At 35.5% G+C, this 19,383-nt stretch overlaps 1 protein-coding gene across 1 annotated transcript in view; it reads left to right on the top strand.

Annotated features, from left to right (window-relative positions):
* Nucleotides 1-19,383, top strand: part of NEGR1 (neuronal growth regulator 1) — a 1,084,106-nt gene that overhangs the window by 688,376 nt on the left and 376,347 nt on the right. Inside the window, exons 6-7 of the mRNA XM_012639937.1 lie at nucleotides 6,193-6,221; nucleotides 7,318-7,324. Coding sequence (XP_012495391.1) covers nucleotides 6,193-6,221; nucleotides 7,318-7,324 — 36 coding nt within the window. The remainder of the gene's footprint in view (nucleotides 1-6,192; nucleotides 6,222-7,317; nucleotides 7,325-19,383) is intronic.

Genomic DNA, 19,383 nt, shown 5'->3' with positions numbered 1-19,383 from the left:
ATGTGTCACAGTCAATTTGAGCTGCTATTACAAATATCATAGACTGGGTGGCTTAAATAACATTTATTTCTCACAGTTTTGGAGGCTGGAAAGTCCAATATCAAGGTGCCAGGCAACTCAATTCCTGATATGGGCCTTCTTCATATCTTGTTGCTGGATGGCTTCTTGCTGTATCCTCACATGGTGGAGAGAGAGATCGTCTCTCTCACTTCTCTTCTCATAAGGGTACCAATCCCATCATGAGGGCACCGCACGCATGACTGAATTGCCTCCCAAAGGCTGAACCACTAAATATCATTGCTTTCGGGATTAGGACTTCAGGCTATCAATTTGAGGGGCACAAATATGTAGTTCATAACATTCTGCCCCCAGCCCCTCAAAATTCATGTCCTTCTTTCTTGTAAAATATACTCACTCTATTCCAATAGCCCCAAAGTCTTGACTTGTTCCGACATCAATGCTAAAGTCTAAAGCCTCAAATCACATACAAATCTCAAATCAGATACAGGTGAGACTCAAGATATAATTCATCCTGAGGCAAAATTCTCTCCAACTGTAAACCTATGAAACCAAACAAGTTATATACTTCCAAAATACAATGGTAGGACAGGTATAGGATAGGAAAGAGGGAAGGGATGACAATACCCAAGCAAGGCTAGCACCTAGCATGGCATGGCAAACTTCATGAGATCTTAAGGCTTGAAAATAATCCTCTTTGGCTCAATATTCTGCCTTCTATACCCACTGGGGAAGTGGTCCAGCCATCCAGACCCACTGGAGTGGAGATCCTGCCTCACAAATGCACTAGAGCAGAAGTTCCACCTTCTGGATCTTCTAGTGCAGTGATCTTATCCCCACAGCCCTTCAGAGTGGGGATCATTCTCCTATGGCTCCAGGAAGCCCCACTCTGATGGCTTTGTTGAAGTTTAAGCTGATTTGATTCTTGGTGCAGGCCCTCTTCCTGGTTTTCAGAGGGATGCCTTCTTGCTGTATCCTCACATGGTGGAGAGAGAGATCATCTCCCTCATGTCTCTTCTTACAATGGCACTAATCCTATTATGAGAGGCCCACCTTCATGATCTAATTACCTCTCAAAGGCCGCACCTCCAAATACCATCACATTGGGGATTAGAATTTCAACATATGAATTTGGAGGGAGGCCACAAATATTCAATCCACAGCATGATGCATATGGTAGGTGCTTGGCAAATACTGGCAAGAAGGATAAATGGATATTTGGAGAGATGAATGGGTTTTTCCAGGAAGATCAACCTGGAAGAACTGAAGCATGTTTTATCTACTTCTGAAAAAACAAACAAACAAAAGAATGGGAGAGTTGGTTGGGTTGATATGAGGAAACACCTATCACATGAATTAAAAATAGACGGATCAGTATTGGCAAAAGATGGTGGATACAATTGTGATAGTCATTGTTATTGCTATTGTTTTTGCAGTGTTCTTGGCTGCACAGAGTACCATATTGTTATAAAAGATTTAAGATATTCTCTAACCTCCAATTTTAGTGCAACTTTGTACCATGTTCTGCAATTACAATTGCTGAACATCAAGTCCAAAAGGGACCCATATAGAGAAATAAGAGATCAACCCCAGACTCTGGGTGTCTTCTCCTTAGACCAGTAATGATTGTTCTGAAATTTGGCATAGAACAAAATTGATTGTCTAGCTGAAACACAGTAAATGGAAGAAATCATTCAATCCGATTCTTTTTGTGAGTAAACTAATTTCCATTTTCTGAGTGTAAATCAGGCACTTGAAGAAACCTCTATAGCATGCCTCTTTCAGTCCATAGAGTCACACTAAAGTAAAGCAGTAGCCTTACAAAATAATTCCTGAAAATAAATGTTTTCTTATCAACTCTGAAATTTCCAAAGGCCTAACTTGACAATAGAACTGTTATTTAAAATATCCTCATTTCTTACTTAGGAAGGTAATACAAATATGAATAATGAAATTGCCTACCTCCTGGTTTCTAAAGAAACCAATAATATGGTCCTCTGAGATTTTCCAGAAATAATGTTAAGCAGTATATCTTATAAATTGCATTTTAGCTGAATCTAAGTCTCAGCTACCCAGACACCTATTGTATTTTCCTGTGTTCAGCAGACAAGCCCCAGGAAACATCTTTATGGCATGAACAAGCTCATTTTATTTCCATAGGTCCCAACCTTGTTCCTAGGATATAGTGGGTGATACACGAGGAAAACTTAGCTTCATATTTTTCAGGTGGACTAGATATTTAATTTCATTACTTCGTATAGTCCTCTCTTAAATCACACCTATATTAATCTCAGTATCTGACAACCATATAAGACATAGAGTAGCATATAAAAACTAAAGAATAATTCAAATATTATATTGCAATAATGGAGTAATTCACCATTTGTAGAGAACTATCTATATTCTCAATTAGAGGCATGAATGGAGAATGGTTGCGAAATGAACAAAACATATTGACCACCTTCAAAAGCTTAAAACATACTAGGAAGATAAGGATATAAGCTACGAGAAATGAATGATATAAATTCCATAAGAGAAGTAAAGAATAAAATTCTAGGGAAGGCAGAGCTGAGATAGACCATGTCTAAGTAGAACACACTTAATTCTGGGTCATGAAGTATCTGAACTTGGTAATAATCCCTCTACATTAGAGAGTATGGAAGAGCAGAGAATGTCTCGGTGGTGTGTCATGAAGTGGTAATGCCCAAGGAGTTTCTGGGAAACAACATGAGGATGCTCAGGGTGCATGGTGAGGATCCTAGACTGTATTAGGTAAAAATTAAAAGCTATTAAAGATTTTTGAGCAATATAATAGCACAAGTAGAGTCAAGCTTTATACAGATCAAAAGTATATGGATATGTAAGCAGAAAGACAAAAATCTATTGACTTCATGAAGGCATTGATTTTTATCTGGTTCACTACTGTACTCCTGTCACCTGGATCTTAATAGGTGCTCAATAAACTTTTTATTGAATAAATGAATCAAGTTCCTGATTTTGTGAGGGCCACGAAAGTAAACTTTAATTTGAGATTCTCCTAGAATTCATTGGAAAAATGTATAATTTCATAAAGGCAGAATATGAAGGAAATATTCAATGTTTTGAAAGAAGTAAGAATGATTTAAGAGAGTTTTCCTTTTTGTTTGTGTGTTTGTTTTGTATTAAGTTGCCTTTGGGCTCTCTTTAGTGAGTCTCTAGCCATAAATATAGAGGTGTTAATTTGAATCTAATAAGAAAAACAGGGAGCTCATACCTTGTAATTCCATGTAATTTCAGTAACTGAAGAGAGAGCCGGAAGTCTACACAAAGCTTTGCAGAGAGAACAACTGAAGTGAGCAGGTTTTTTAGAAGTTCACTTCAGGGGCAAATCGATGGGATAATAGTAACCCAGGAAGGAGAGGGTGGAAGGATGCTAACACTCCAGCATGGCCTGTTTCCTCCGTAGCCATGCAGATGGATAGGAAAGTCACCTGATGGACTCAGTGAGTGTTGGCTTTGGGAAGAGGCACAGTTGCCTAAACCTAATGTAATCCCTGCCACCCATGAGGACCAAAATCTTGAGCCAGAGAGATCCCAAAATTGGATCAGGGAGGAAGTAGTGTAACCTGTGGATGAAAGTCAATTATTAGATACAATATTTACCTTCCTAGGAAAACAGCACTGTAAGAAAATTAGCTATCTTTTTGTCATTTCTTTGCCTGAAAGAACAAAGCCTGAAAGGTATAAAATAAGTTTTATTATTCTCCATTTTGTTTGGCATGTTGATACCCCAAAATTCTTAAAAATTGTGGCAAGATAAGTAAACAACTTGCATACAGAGAGAGTTCTCCTATCTGCCTCATTACTTTCTTCTTTTGTGGCTGTAATATTAACATGTCTGTACCTTAATCTCCATTTTGAGGGATGCAACAAACTAAGGCCTAGGGCTTCAGTCAACATTAGCATTCTTCCCCAAGAAAAAAGTTATTTTCTCACCTCTGTCTCAGAAGTGTTTGAATATAAAATATGTAGTGAATCCGTAATTCTAGAACTGTTAAAAAAACTATTTGAGTAAAAAGTCAGTTAACAGACATTTGGCGATATAATATGGTTGAGCCTATTTCATTTCTTTCTTCATAAGCTAAAAAATCAAAAGGATTTCTTTTAAAATTCAGGTTATATCTCTACTTTTGCTTGAAATTTATTATAGCTGAAAGACTGGTTTTGCACATAGAACTTTTTTGCTTAAAACATGCATGAATGATTTCTGATTTCTTCTCATCCAGATATTTGAGAACAATTTTAGGAAGCACCCAACTTTACTGCACTGCATTTTCAAGTGTTCCTTCCTGACTCCTCTTACAGAGCCCATCCGAAATGTGCCTTCATGATGTTAAATACCAGTTGGCATTTTTAGTTTGGTTGGAATAGAATTGCAGAATTTTGCTTTTCTTAATTGTGAAAGAGGCAGATAGTTATCTGCATTTTTTCTCCTTCTGCATATCTAAAAATGCATTCAATTCTTCAGCAAATATTTCGTTCTCTTATTATACTAGATACTGGAAGGCATTAGCCCTAAGGACTGATTACAGTTGAGGTTCCCCTGGTCATAAGGTAATCTCCTGGAGAAACTTTGGTCCAGGAAGACTTTCATGACTCTATTCAAACTATTTCCTAGAGGCAGCCAGCTGATGACCTCATAACTTGAGCAACTCTGAGTGGTGGCAGTTTTTGCTGGCTCAGATAGTAAATGTGTCTTTTCAAGAAATTACTTTGTGCCAATTACAAAGGCTTTTATCAATTAATGATTACTGCAAGACATTACAATTTTCTCCAATGTTGCTGCCCAATTTAAGGAGGGGAAGAACATTTTAAATAGTAATTTAATGATAAACAGTAGATATTTAAAATCAAATGTGCTGCTTAAATTTTCAAAATCTCTAAATGCATGGAAAGAAAATAAAAAAAAAATAGTTGTAATGATATGAGAGATCTTTAAATGTCAAACCCTAGACCCAATTTTGGACATAAAAATCAAAATATTTTCAATAAATATATCAAAGATGGAAAGAAACTAATACTATGATACATGACTGAACTAATAGATAATAGCCAATAAGAATTTTTTTAAAAGAATTGTGAAAGTTAGAAGGGAGTATTTTCTTTTTAAAAATAGGAGTTATTTTATCTAATTGGCTAGCCTTGTTTTGGTTAATGTCCTTGACAATTTTGAGCTTTTTACACTAAGAATGACAAAAATACTGAAACACTAACAATCAAGGAAGTTTGTGAAGCATATTGTCAGGAATTCTATGAATATTCTCTTTCTCTATATATTAATTGATCATTTCAATAGAATGTAAGAAATTTAAACTCTATAGCAGGAGTTAAAGTAGATGAATTTCTCCATCCTTCCTCGCCCTTTAATTCATATATCACAATTTTCAGATAATTTTTCTCAAATGCCCTTAAGCACATAATACGATTCTAGAATGAGTCACCTTCAGCTGTTGCCCTCTATCATCACAAAAATAGCAAAGGGAATGGCATATCTGAAATATCTTACAAAATATATTTTACCTATTGCACATATTTAATTAGGTATGTATATAATTAATTATATACTTTTACATTTGATATACTGAATTATAGGTATACCCTTTGTGTGTGTGTCTGTATATATATATTTATGTGTATATTTACATATATATTTATGTATATATAGTTACATATATATTTATGTATATATATGTAAATATATATACACACACATACATATATATTCATTTTGGCAGTTTTTGTCATAGTTACTAGAATATTGTTTAATTTTTTACTCCAAAGTCTGTAATCGTACTATGCTTCTACATGTTTATGTACAAATTATGTTATCACTCCATCTCATTTACCATTTTAAGAAGCAATAGCTCTCGTTACATTCAGCCATCCAATTCAGCAGCCATTTATTAAATATCAGATTTTATGTTCGCTCTGTCATTTTTGAGGTACTTTGAAAATTATAGTGATATATTTTGAGCTCTCAACATCTTACAGTAGTGGGTAAAAAATTGCTATATAGGTAAAAATAACCATAAATAAGAAAGAGACTCAAGGAAAGTTTGGAGTAGTGAGACAATTTAACTTGGAGCTCTTAGGAGGTTTTGTAAAGGAGGTTCAATTTGAAATGTGTCTTGAAAGATGAATACTATACCTGGCGGCATTATAACGTATGAGTCAGAGAATCAAGAAATGGGAAAACTCATGCTGATTTAGAGTGCTGGTGCACCATCCATGTGCAAATGTCAATGTCACTGGTAACTGAAAATTAAAAAATAGGTTTTCTTCTAGTGAAGAAAATGTGGAAGTTGGCAAGATACAACCAAGGGAGATTCCCAGGTAAGTATGCTGATTGAACTTAAAGATGCTGAGAGTAGAGATTTGGGGAAATGACTTTAATTAAGTGTCCTTTGGAGGGAATAAAATCAGGTAAGGTGACTGAAGAGGAGCAGGTGGAGACAAGAGAAGTGAAGGGGACAAGGCCGAGAAGAGAAAGCATTTGAGATGATCAAAGTGTGCAATGGCATGACAGTGAATGGGCCCACGAATTTAAAACTAAGAGATCACTGATGAATTTAATCAAAGCTGTTTCAGTGGCACACTAGTGGTAAGAATCAGATTATAAAAGTATAAGGGCAGATGGGATTTGGGAGGAATGAAAGACTAGAGAGACAAGTCTTTAACGAAGTGTGGCGGTGAAGGCAAGGAGAAAGATGGGATAGTAGATTGTGTTAGAAACATTGTTCAAGGAATTTTACTTTTCTAAAATTAAACTTAAAGGGAGGAGCCAGTATAGAAGAGTGATTACATAGAAAAAAGAAAAGAGAAAACTTGCTTGGAATGATAAAAATAATGGCAACAATTATTTACTAAGTTTTTACTATATGCTAGGCAGTATTCTAAGCACTTTATATAAAATGAGTCAATAGCCTTCAAAAATTCTATGAGGTAGGTTCCATTATTATACCCATTTTAAAGGTAAGGAAACTGAAGCTTGCTTAAGAGTGGTCAAATAACTTGTTCAGAATCACCCTGCTAGGAAGGGAGAGATATAATTTTAACTGAGGCCATCTGGCTTTTAGCTCAGCTCTATAAATAAGCCATTCTACAACCCTTTCTTCTTTAGCCAATAACTGCCAGTCCTGTTCTTTTGATGAATTCACAAAACTTTGAATCTGGGAGAAAAATGAGATTTTTTTTCTTGTTTATTCTGTACTCCTCCCCATCCTTAGGGTCCAGGTAATGTTTGTAATACATCAGTCCCAGCCTTCCTGTACTGCAATAAATGAATCCACAGTCTACAATAATATGATGAAGCCTAGAGTCTTTTTATGAGCATCACAAATAATTAATAAAGTATGAAAAATAACCAGACTGTCTGGACATTAATAATGTTGAAATATTTAATAGTTTCCAATACTAAGAAGTTCCAGTATAATAGTTGGAAATGAGTAAGTTGTCCGTTAGGAGGTGAGAGGAGGATATGATGCAACAAATTTCTTCCTTGTAAGAGGCTGTCATTACACGTCCTTTTGGAATTCGTACTATACGTACAGTGAGACGAGATATATAATTCTGTACCATTTTATTTTGATGTATTACTAGGGTATTACATTTTGTCCTTTTAACAAATGAGTCCTGATGAATTTTTCAGTATTTACTCTAACTTTTCCTGGGTCCCTCATTCTCACTCTACATATCCTAGCTTCTCCACTCCTCTACTGACATATTGTGTTTGCTTTATTGAAGAGTTTTTAGAGCCTTATGTTCTTCAGTTGAAAATATAATATGAAGCTGAAATACAAATAATGCATCAGACCTACTTTACTAACTCTCACTTAATCTGCGCAAGTGATATTTACAATTTTAACAAACTGGAGTCACGGTGGCAAATATGAGAATATTTGGAACAGGGTAAACTGCAGGTAGACTATAGACTAAAAGTTCTAAGAAAATGTCCTTTCTCATTGGCTAATATATATAGTTCAAGGGCCCTGGAGAGATGTTCACATTCAGATGCTAAAATGCACATCTGCAAAATATTTTCACAAAAACAATCTGAGCAATGCCTACCCTCAAAACCCTCACTGATTCTTATCGCTTTTTGTAAATACAATATTTCTTCTTCCAAAGAGCAGCAGATATATCAGATGTTTGAGTATTAAGATGTAGATACACTTGCCTTTTAAATCTCAGTCTAATCTCTTAGGCTAATCAGCATACGGTGTAGCATTTCGAAGAGTGTTTTCTTTGGAATAATAATTCCACTAGATGATCTATAGGGAAAAAAAGAGCTGTCCTGTAACCATATTTGACTTAAGAAAAGCTGAGCACACCTGTCTTGGAGACTCACAATACATATTAGCATATTAAAGGCTCTGGAAGTCCAGTAATAGTGAATTGCAGGATTTTTTTCCACTTAATTCAGTATTTCCCAAATTTACTTGAAAATAAAAAATAAAAACATTTTCTCCATAATTCTATTAAGTGAACATCCTATGAAATGGGTTTTTATTAGTGGTAGTCGTTTTATGGTCTACTCTCCATCAAGACATTTTGTGAAATGCTGCAGTCTCTGATTTGCTCTGTATTTCTTGTTACAATAGCATGAGGAGAAAATTTCACATTCTTGAGTACTTATATATCACTCACATCAGTTTATATTTTTAGTAATATAAAACAGGTGAATCTAAAAGTGTCAGAAAAGTAAACTCGATTTCTTCTAAAAGCAGTGTATCCTTACATAGGTTTGAAGCAAACTAGCAGGAGACACCTGCATATTATCAATGCCTTTAAGAAGAACTTTGTAACGCAATCCTATGAAATTGATGCTAGACTTTTAAATTTTTCATAGAAGAATGTCGCATTAAATTTTCCCCCACATGCATCTCCAGAATTACCAAGTATTATACTAAATACAAAACAACACCTTGAATATGAAACCATTAGCATATTAATTTAGTAAGCACTTTTATCATGCTTTGTATTTCCTGCGTATAGTACAGAAGCTGGCGGTCACACACATACCCACACACACACACACACACACACACACACACACTCTCTCTCTCTCTCTCACACACACACGCACACACACATACTCTCTCTCTCACACACACAAACACAAAAGGCATTTAGTAATGTTTGCTAAATGTGGGCCTGCATTTCAGGCAGTAATTGATTAGTATAAAATTGAAAACATTGGCTGAGCCTGGGTCCCTGATATAAAATCAAGATCTCTTCAACTTCATATATACTCATGAAATTTACATTCTTTATCATTTCTGATAAATACCAATGTCTCATGAGTACTAGAGGCTTCAATTTAAAGCAATTAATATCTTCACAATAAAGCTGTAAATAGAAGCCTAAGCAATGACCATGCTAAGTTGAATCTACCCTTTTTCTTCCTTTTGTTCATTGGTGAATGGGAGCAGATATCCAGTTTTCACAGAATTGCCAATCCCAAACTTCACACAACCTTAAAATTAAATCCTGAGAGTTTTATATCAGTGTTGTGTAATTGTTATATGCTCGTAAAGCAAAAATCTTCAGAAGATGCTGTACATGGAAACAATGTATCAGTGTTGTATCTTTTCCTGCAGAGGCATATAATAGTAACAGTCATTTTAGGCAAGTCCAATTTTGCCTGCTCCACTGGTAACAAAACAAAAGAAGAAAGAAAAACTCTTACTTCTGTACTCTATACTGAAGAAATTGTCCTTTTTCACTTATATCATTGCTCTTACCAAAAGAATTACCTCTAATTAGCAATAGTTTTGTTAAGGCTGTTTTAAACATATCCACTGCATTCTCTCTGCCTTTTAAAAAAGACCCAAAATGGTTTTTCGATAGTATAATATAATTTCAGGCATCAGGGTGAGTACTCCTCACCCTAAGTGCTAATCACAAGAGCTGAATTCCACTAACATGTATTCACGGGGTGATGGTCATTTGGCAGTAGGGCCGCTCTGAGTAGAGTGGGCTCCTCGTGGAGCAATGCTGAATTGAATTCTGTGTATCATTCTACAAAATGTCATGTTATTTTCAAAAATGAGAAAAGAAGCTGTAGAATACATCCACATAAAAGTTATCATATAAAAGTTACCTTCCTGATATAATATTTCATTAATAAGAATGATAACCTTGATCTTATCTTATTAAATTTTGAAATCATTAATCTATTTTAAGAACAAAATTTCAAGTTTCTGTCCTTGCTTTCAGAGTCTCATTGCTTATTAGGAACAAAAAAAGTAAAAGGCCTAATAATGACAAAATTAAACCATTTCTTGCTTGCTATTGATCTTTCACTTTCTTTTCCACAGTAATTTGTATGTATAATCAAATTTTATATACACACACAGATACATACACACATAGACATTAGTGCTTCTGTATATCAGTAGCATATGTGCCTATGAAAACTGTTTGTAGGGATGGTTCAAGAAGACTCTTAGATTTAAATACTGAACAATATGGCTACTAAAGCTAAATAAAACAGATGTTTGTGAATATTGAGAAGGACTTTTTATTTATATTTTGTGACTTTTCATAATAATTATAGATGTTAATGGTCTATTTGACACTATTTTGGAAAATGTAGCAATGAATTTAAAATGCCTTTTAAAAATTGGTTTGCAGAGTTTGAAAAGCCCTATGGACTTTTCAAATAACATTTATATGTATGCAAGAAAATTGTGATAGTATGATATGTGAATCACATATCACTGGAAAACTGTCATTCACAAACCTTAAATCAAGGAATAAGGCCTATGAGTTTGATTCAATACATTTTTTTTTTTAAATCATGGTCATTGTGGCCATCATCTCAGCATGAATTGCAGGTTAGAAATGTAGACTTATTTCTATACTCTCTGAATTTTATCTCTTTTTCCAAATCATGTCCTGCTTCTTCACTATTGCTGTGATCTGCTCTCTCTTTGATGGAAGTAAAAGCAACTCCCTCTGTTGCTCTTACTGTTGCCATCCTCTTACCTGACCAAATAATATTTATTCCAAGAAACCTGTACACATTCTAGTTATTTTTCCAACCAATGACTAGGTTGTTTGTATCTCATTATTGTAAAAATTACTTTTTTAGGAGGCCTCTCTTGCCTCTTGCTGTTAGAGTTTGCATCATCACCAAATTAATCTTCCTCATCCCCCCATTCCAAATGGATGGAATTAATGTCAGATGGAGCAGACATTTTCCCATTTTGAAATTATTTTTGTTGATTTTTATCAAGTTTTATTTCAAAGTTAGTTTTGGACTGACTCTCTCTCATAAGTATTATCTCCCAGTTAAAGAAAAAATTTAATTATTTTCTCATTAAAACTATTCAGTCATATATATCTCTTAATGAGTTTTAAGTTATTACTGTAAATCTCTCAGATTTCTCTTGTAAATTACAGCCTTAGTTAATTCAACAAGTATTTATTAATAACCTACCTTGTGCCAAAGCCCGGGATATAGTAGTGGGTAAAATGGACAAAAGCTTCTTTCCTTGTAGAGCTGTCATTTCAGTAAGGAAGACAGATAATAAATAATAAGCATAATAATGAACCATATATTAAATTAGAAGGTGATCAGATTAGATTAGATGGAAAAGAATGAAACCTAGTAAAGTAGATGGGGAATTCTGGAGCAAGGAAGAAAATGTTGCAATTTAAATATGGTTGTCGAGGCAGCCTGATTGAGAAGGTGGCATTTGAACACGGATGCGAAGACAGAGAGAAAATATGCGCACAGCTGTTGGTGGGAACAGCGTGCAAGACAGATGCAGCAGCCTGTGCAAAGTCCCTGAGGCAGGAGAGTCTCATGTTTTGGGAGAGGTGAGGAGGCTAATGTGGCTGAAGCGGAAGGAAAAACGTACAGATTGTGAACAAATGGAATCTGAGAGGTCACAGAGCAGGCCAGATCATGAAAAGTTTTAAGCCATGGTAAAAACTTTTCAATTTCTTTTTTATCACGTTGTCCTGTCAGATTCGGACAGTGGTTCTTTGCCGACTTTCACATCAATATCGCAAGAAATGCCTGTCTCTTAGCTCCCTAATCCTTCTCTTCCTATCAGATTTCTCTCGTGGGTGGAACATCACTACAGAATGAATGACTTTGATTTAGCTGATCATTGCTCATTGCTCATTAACTCATTGCTTTTCTTAGTTCTCACATGTTTCAGTATGTGGCAGTGAGAAAGAAAAGAAAGGAAGAAGGAAGTGAAAGAGCTGAAGAACGCTTGCATTAATGAGCACATACTTTGTATAACTCTGCGCTGCTGCTCACTATGGTATATTTTACATCATTTAGTCTTAAAAACTCAAAGGCAGCCAATATTTTCTTCTTAACAGGGGAGTGGAATGAAGTTCAGAGAGGGTACAGAAGGTATCTAAAATCAAACAACCAGTAAAGTCTCTACTCTAAAATCAGCAGTGTTGGAGTCTAGTGAAAGATTTTTCTTAAAAGAATGTCAACAAAAATATGTTGAGAACATTTAAGCAAAGATAGAATATCAGAATACAGAACTGTTCTAACGTGGTAAGTCTGTGGTCTCCATCTTACTCACAGGCAGCTTCAGTTCTAGTCCTGAGAGGAAAGTAAATAAGAAGCATCAACTTCAGCAGTAGTTTTCTCAGTAGCAAGGCCAGTCCTGCTTGTTTCCTCATCTCTCCAACTCACCCTTGCAGTTACTCTGCCTGGGCCCCGATCTGTTGTTTCATTCCTCTGTGTCTCCAGATTTTTTGCACGTGTCTCTTATTCCCATATCCCAGTTGTATATTGGCTGGATTGAATCGAAATGAACCAACATTTTACCTCCACTGGTACCTTGGATCCTCGCCCCATGTAAGCAACTCACTTCAGTCCATGCTCTCCTCTCCTCTCCGAATAAATATTTCTAGTCTTGGTCTACATGTGCATATCGGAAACTTGTCTATGCTCTTCGAGATTCAAAGCATGAGCCTACATGCTGACTTGCCTGCCTGTATTTCATATACGTGTCCCCATATTGAATGGCCCAGGCTTATGGCTCCCTGCTTAGCTACTCTGTGCCAAATTTTGTCCCCTCTTTCTTATGTGTCTCTTTCTAATTCTCTAATTGCTTCCCCACTTTTCAGACTTCTAAGGCTTCACACCCCACCAGCAGGTTTTTAGGGCATTTCTCTCTGTTTTTTAACATTAACTCAACGTTCTGTTTGTGCAGACTTAGGACTATGCCTGTCACAAATGGAATAAAATCATTTTTGCCTAAATACCTTTTCCTTTTGCCATTAGCCAGAAATGCCCTCCATGAACACAACTCTTTTCTTTCAGACCATGGAAGTCTTGCTTTTCCCACAAGAGTGCTCTATTCCAAGAACTTCTCTCCATTTTATGAATTTCTGTTCTGTGTGATGCTTACACCACGACACAAAAGAAAATGGACTCTGTCCTTTCTTATATTTGTGCTTGTTTTGCTGCTTGTGGATCTTCCAAATCAGTTTGCAATCTCCTTGAGAACTAGATGAGTGATAGCTACTTCTCTTGATGTTTTTCTCCATGGCCTAATGATATATTAAGACATCAGCGAATTCCTAATAAGTGTCTGAATTGTGAGTACTAATAAAACCTCTATCAAAGCTTTAACCATTCATCTTATCAGTTTGATGAATCTTTTGGTATATCTTCAAATTATTTTATTGATGTTTATTCAAAATGCTTATTATGTATATACCTCTCTCTAGTAAGTATATTAAACTTATATACACTTAAAAATTACTTTAAAATTTTTCACAGCAAAATACAAATAAGTTATAAGAAATATAATAAGGTAAGACACTGAAAGGAGGTAGGTAAGAATATAGGGCAACAGATGACAAAGTTTCATCAGAGTCATACAGCAAATAAAATCTAGCCTCATCTCACAAATGGCACTTAACTGGAGCTATTGATAATTACTAAGGGACAAAAATAAACAAGATGTCAGGAAGCCTAGCATCATGCCAATTTTGTAGCCATCAGTCACGTGCTGACCATAGTAAAGGGACCATATTTTCTGAACCTAAGAGGATTCAGGCTATGCACTGGAATCATAGGTCACATAGAATAAGACATGTCACAGATGCATATCTGAAGCATTAATGGTAGGTATCTGTCACATTTTTGTACCCAGAATTTTTTTTTTCTCCTCTGGAAGTCAGTATTTCTTGGGAGAAGTTGCTTTTGGTGGTTATGATATGCTACCTCCAGAATGAATATGGGATGGAGGCTTCATCCTGTTGTCTCATTCCTTTGGCTTCATTGATTGCTCTATAGGTGGACATGTGACTATATCAGGGCCCATCAAAGCATTTGGAGGCAAATTGGTATGGATTCTGGAAAGAAAGGGCCTCAATCCTTCCCAGATTAGAGATATTAAAGACAATGTAAGCCTAAGGATCTGGAGGCTATGTTTATAATCACCACAGAGAGAACCTGCCTGAGAGTAAAGATATCATTTAAAAAACAGCATTACCAAGAAATGTGCATTTTGTGAATCCTGATGATACTGTCTGAGTTCCTACCACCAGCTCCTAACTTCAGACTCTTCAGTTACTTAAAACAGTAAATTTTATTTTCTACTTAACTAGTTTAAACTGGATTTCTAGAATTTTGAAAGAAAAGAATTATGGCTGATGCAGTTATCATGTGATACCGTGCAAAGCAAAGTATTTGTATTTGTGGGATAAGCAGAGCAAAATCAGAAAAATCTTTCAGAATTTCTCTTTCTCCTACTCACTCCAAAACTGGGTGGGGATAAAAAATCCATACTTTATGATTACTTGCAAAAAGTATAAAAGAATTACTCAGAGTCTGGGTTTCACAGAAAAAGATAATTCCAGCTAACACTTGACAGTAACAGCTGTACTTGAATAAGGATCACGTAAGTACTGTCTAAGTTTTCTAAATACTAACTCCAATAACTCATAACAGCAGCAATTTGTCATCCAACCTTCTTTCCAAGCATCAGTATTAAGAAGCTATCTTTGATAAATTCTTCAGCACATGTCCACTTGCTGAAGATAGCATTTTCGTTATTTTTTTTTTCAAGCAGATTGATGACAGACATAAGAACAAGTGTCACTTACGTGGAAGTAGAGAGATGCTGAGCGGATAAAGTCAGTTCGTCTATCACTGAGGAGCAGCAGTGATACTGACCTAGTTTGGCATAGAATATTATCCTATTAAAGGCTTCAAAATAAATACTAGAATCTGTAGCATAATCCAATACTGAATAAAAAGTGTATCAAAAAGAAAAGGGAAAAAGGATGGCAAGTAGATCCATCAGAGTGTTCTCAAATAGAATAATAACAATAACAACAAAAGCCCAGTCTACAGAGATTTCCTGAGGATGGGCTCTGGAAATAAATTATCCAGAGATACTGATAATACTAATTTTTTACATTTTAATTTATTTTTTTATTTCAAAATATTAAGGGGGGGCCGGGCACGGTGGCTCACGCCTGTAATCCTGGCACTCTGGGAGGCCGAGGCGGGCGGATTGTTTGAGCTCAGGAGTTAGAGACCAGCCTGAGCAAGAGCAAGACCCCGTCTCTACTAAAAATAGAAAGAAATTAATCAGACAACTAAAAATATATACAAAAAATTAACCAGGAATGGTGGCGCATGCCTGTAGTCCCAGCTACTCGGGAGGCTGAGGCAGGAGGATCACTTGAGCCAGGAGTTTGAGGTTGCTGTGAGCTAGGCTGACGCCACGGCACTCACTATAGCCCAGGCAAAAGAGTGAGACTCTGTCTCAAAAACAAAAAAAAATATTAAGGGGGTAAAAACGTTTTTGTTACATAGATACCTTTTATAGTGCAGTTGCCTTAAATAGAAAATTAGTAATATTAAAGTTGAACATATTCCCTTTACTTATGATGCAACTACATGCTCATAACTAAAGATTAAGTGGATAACTAAAAGAGGTACATGATTAACTGAATTAACTAATGGTGATGTTGTGGTTAATGCATTTCCTTTACCTGAACTGGCATGGTTGGAATTTCAATCCAAGGCGATGTCCAAATAAGTATAAAGATGTGGGATCTGTAACCATAAAACTTTTCAAAAGATACAAACAGAAGGAATGAATGGTGGAGGAGAGCGACATTGGAGAAAATACAATGTGTATAAAAGACCTAGTGTTGGCCCTAGGTCCAGAAGACCAAGTATAAAGATCTGAATTATATTAAAATTTGGCTATTATTATTTGTCAATATCCTTCTGTGAGCCAGATCTTTTGAAAATACATGATTTCTGTTTCCAACCAAGGAAAATAGAAACCAGATTTCTTCTCCCAGTGAAATATCCAAATAATTAACAAAATATATGAAACAACAGTTTGGAAGAAACTGGACAGTGGGAAATGAAGGGTGATGATTCCTCAGAGGCAAGAAACAAAGGGGAGCCACACAGTTATATTTGAAAGGATATTGCAGTGCTGGCTGATGTTTTCTCTGGAGAAATGATTATTGATCTCATTGTTCCAAGTAAAGGCAATAGTTTTAACTGTTGATTTCCTATGGCCAAAGAATCCAGAGGAAGTAAGGATTGTGAATAATGGTGCTCACTTTTAGGCAATTTATGTTGAAACTTGAAATTTGTAAGTCATCAAAACATCGATTTAGTAACCCTTATCAAAAATTTAGTTCTACTTTATTTTATTCAATGTCTCCTCTCTTCCTAGCAGCCCCTTAGTTGTGACAATTTTATCAAAGACAAAAAATCATGGCTGTTGAAATGAGGTCAAGTAGTTTGCTTAGGCTCACACAGTGGTGGAGCTAGGATTTGCCTTTAGGCCTTAAGGGAAACAAATACCAATAGGCTTATAAGTTTTATTTCTTAGTTAAAGTATCTTCATTTTAAGAAAGAGTTTCTAGGAAAAAAATGCCTTCAACTAAAAGAATAATTAATAATAACAGGAATTTTAGACACAGGAAAACGGACAGTGGATATATTTGATAGTTGGCAAAGCTTTTGATGCCCATCACCCATGCATATATATGACACATTTGTATACTCTTCTCTAACTTATCTATGCAAACAAAGCACTTATAACTAAAAGAAGTTTCTTTTTCCTCATGTTACACAGAGGTGGTATTGATAGAGTTAATAGATTGTATCATTCTTGTTTAACCAATATATTCCTATTACCAACCAATATATTCCTCTATACACTGTTATTATATCATGCAATAGAAAATGTTGATAGTATTTGCTTTATTTATTTAAGAAAACATTGGATTGATATTGGATATCTGTCAGCTCTGCATTGATTTTTCTTCAATATAGTTATAATTTCCTTCTTATAATTGTATAGTAAGAGCTAATCAAAAAAAAAATCAGATTGCTATCCATTATATACTTTTATCACAGCTACCTTTCCAGCTTACCTTTCTTTTTCATAATGAGTGGGCATTTTGTGAGATATATCCATTATGTTGAGCACATGCCCCCTTGTGGGTTCGTGACATAATATTTTTGTAAAACTGGAAATTATTGAATGCTAAGTACTCTAAAGTTTCTGCTTTTCTCACTTTGGTTTTGACACTTAAAAAATAGTGGGATTTAGTCTGTCCAGAAACATATAAAGATCTGGGAACTCAGCGACCATGGGAAATGTCTCTATCACTGCTAATGCAAGGTCATGAGAAAATAATGATAACAATTGCTTTGCCTCCATTCCTAGCCACCGACCCTAGAACCACCAAGAAGAGGGCACAGTATGTGGGGGATGGCGGGAAACACCATCTGGGAAGGCCAGGCAGTTCATTACTTTGTATATTCATTCTTGCTTTGTTCTCTTTTGATTGTTTGTTTTCATGTAAATACATTTCATTCTTTCATTTAACAAATGTAATGAGCACTTATTGTATATTAATAAGCTAGAACATTTGAGTCCTCGAAGTTTCTGTTATTGGCTATAGCAAGTATAGAGAGTTTGGAACAGATCTTCTTATTAAGCCTTATATGTCAACATGTTGGTGCAAATTCAAGAAGGGCCAACTCAAATGATCCTTTTGCAAAAACCAAAGGCTTAATGTGTTAGAGACAAGAACATAAAATACTTCCGAACTCTTTCCCTGGAGAGTGGTACAGTTTTTTTTCCTAATACTCTTTTCCATGACACCTTATAACTCAAGCCCTTAGTTTATCCATTTCTCCAGTTCCAGCTTCAAATATGAACAAAGCAGTATTTTTTGCTCATAACAGAAAATCTTACGAATTTTTTTCTTTGGACTTTGCTGAAGTTTTGTAAGCGGGATAAAGGGATTGGTATAAATAGGCAGACTCTTGAGTATACAGAAGGGATAACTAACTTACTAGAAAGAGAATGAAGTGTAAGAACAGAGATGAAGGGGAATGTAAGGGAGACAGAAATGGAGTAACAAAAGGATTACTGATTTGATTTATTTTTACATGTTGTGTTTTTCATAGAAAAACTGAATGCATTGAATAAAATAACAGGCTCTTCTATACATCCTCTAATACTTTCAATGCAGTTTGAGGATAAAGAATAGAAACAAATATTTGGAATTTATAATAAAATAAAATAAAATATGCAATCAATATTTAAAAAAACAATAATATAAGGCAATATGCCAAATTTTGAGCACTTTAAATATAAATAATATAACCTAACAGGCCAAGGTTTGCCTGTACTGTTTTCCTATGGCATCTGCATAGATTTGCTAGGGCTGCCATTATAAAGTGCCACAGATGGGGTGGCTTAAACAACAGAAATTTGTTTTTTCACAGTTCTGGAGGCTAGAAGCCTGAGATCAAGGTTTGGCAGCATTGGTTTCTTCTGAGGAAAGTAAGGGAAGGATCTGTTCCAGGCCTCTCTACTTGGCTTGTAGATGGCCATTGCCCTCTGTGTCTTCACATCATCTTCCCTCCATGCTTGTGTCTGTGTCCACCTTTCCTCCTTTTATAAGGACACCAGTCATACAGATTAAGGCCCATCCTGATGACCTCATTTTAACTTAATTACTTCTTTATAGATTCTATCTGCAAATATGGTCATATTCTGAGATGCAGGGGTTAGGACTTCAACATGTGAATTTTGAGGGGACACTTTCAGCCCATAATGGCATCTAAAGCATTGTTAGTCAAAGATCACTTATTAAAGAATTGTATTTCTTTTTGGAAGCAAAGAACTGTTAGATATTAAGTGCAGTAAAAATACCTGTAGATTAAGTCTCTGATCTTGGTGAAATTATGAAAAATATACAGATACTCAGGAAAGATATGGCACAAGATAAATAGGATTAGCTCTATAGATCTACATAGGCGCTAGGCTGTTTCACATGGCA

The sequence above is a fragment of the Propithecus coquereli genome, unplaced genomic scaffold, assembly GCF_000956105.1.
Source record: "Propithecus coquereli isolate 6110/MARCELLA unplaced genomic scaffold, Pcoq_1.0 Scaffold144, whole genome shotgun sequence".
NCBI lineage: Eukaryota > Metazoa > Chordata > Mammalia > Primates > Indriidae > Propithecus > Propithecus coquereli.
The sequence above is the reverse complement of the archived record's forward strand: the minus strand, read 5'-3'. Positions and strand labels throughout refer to the sequence as shown.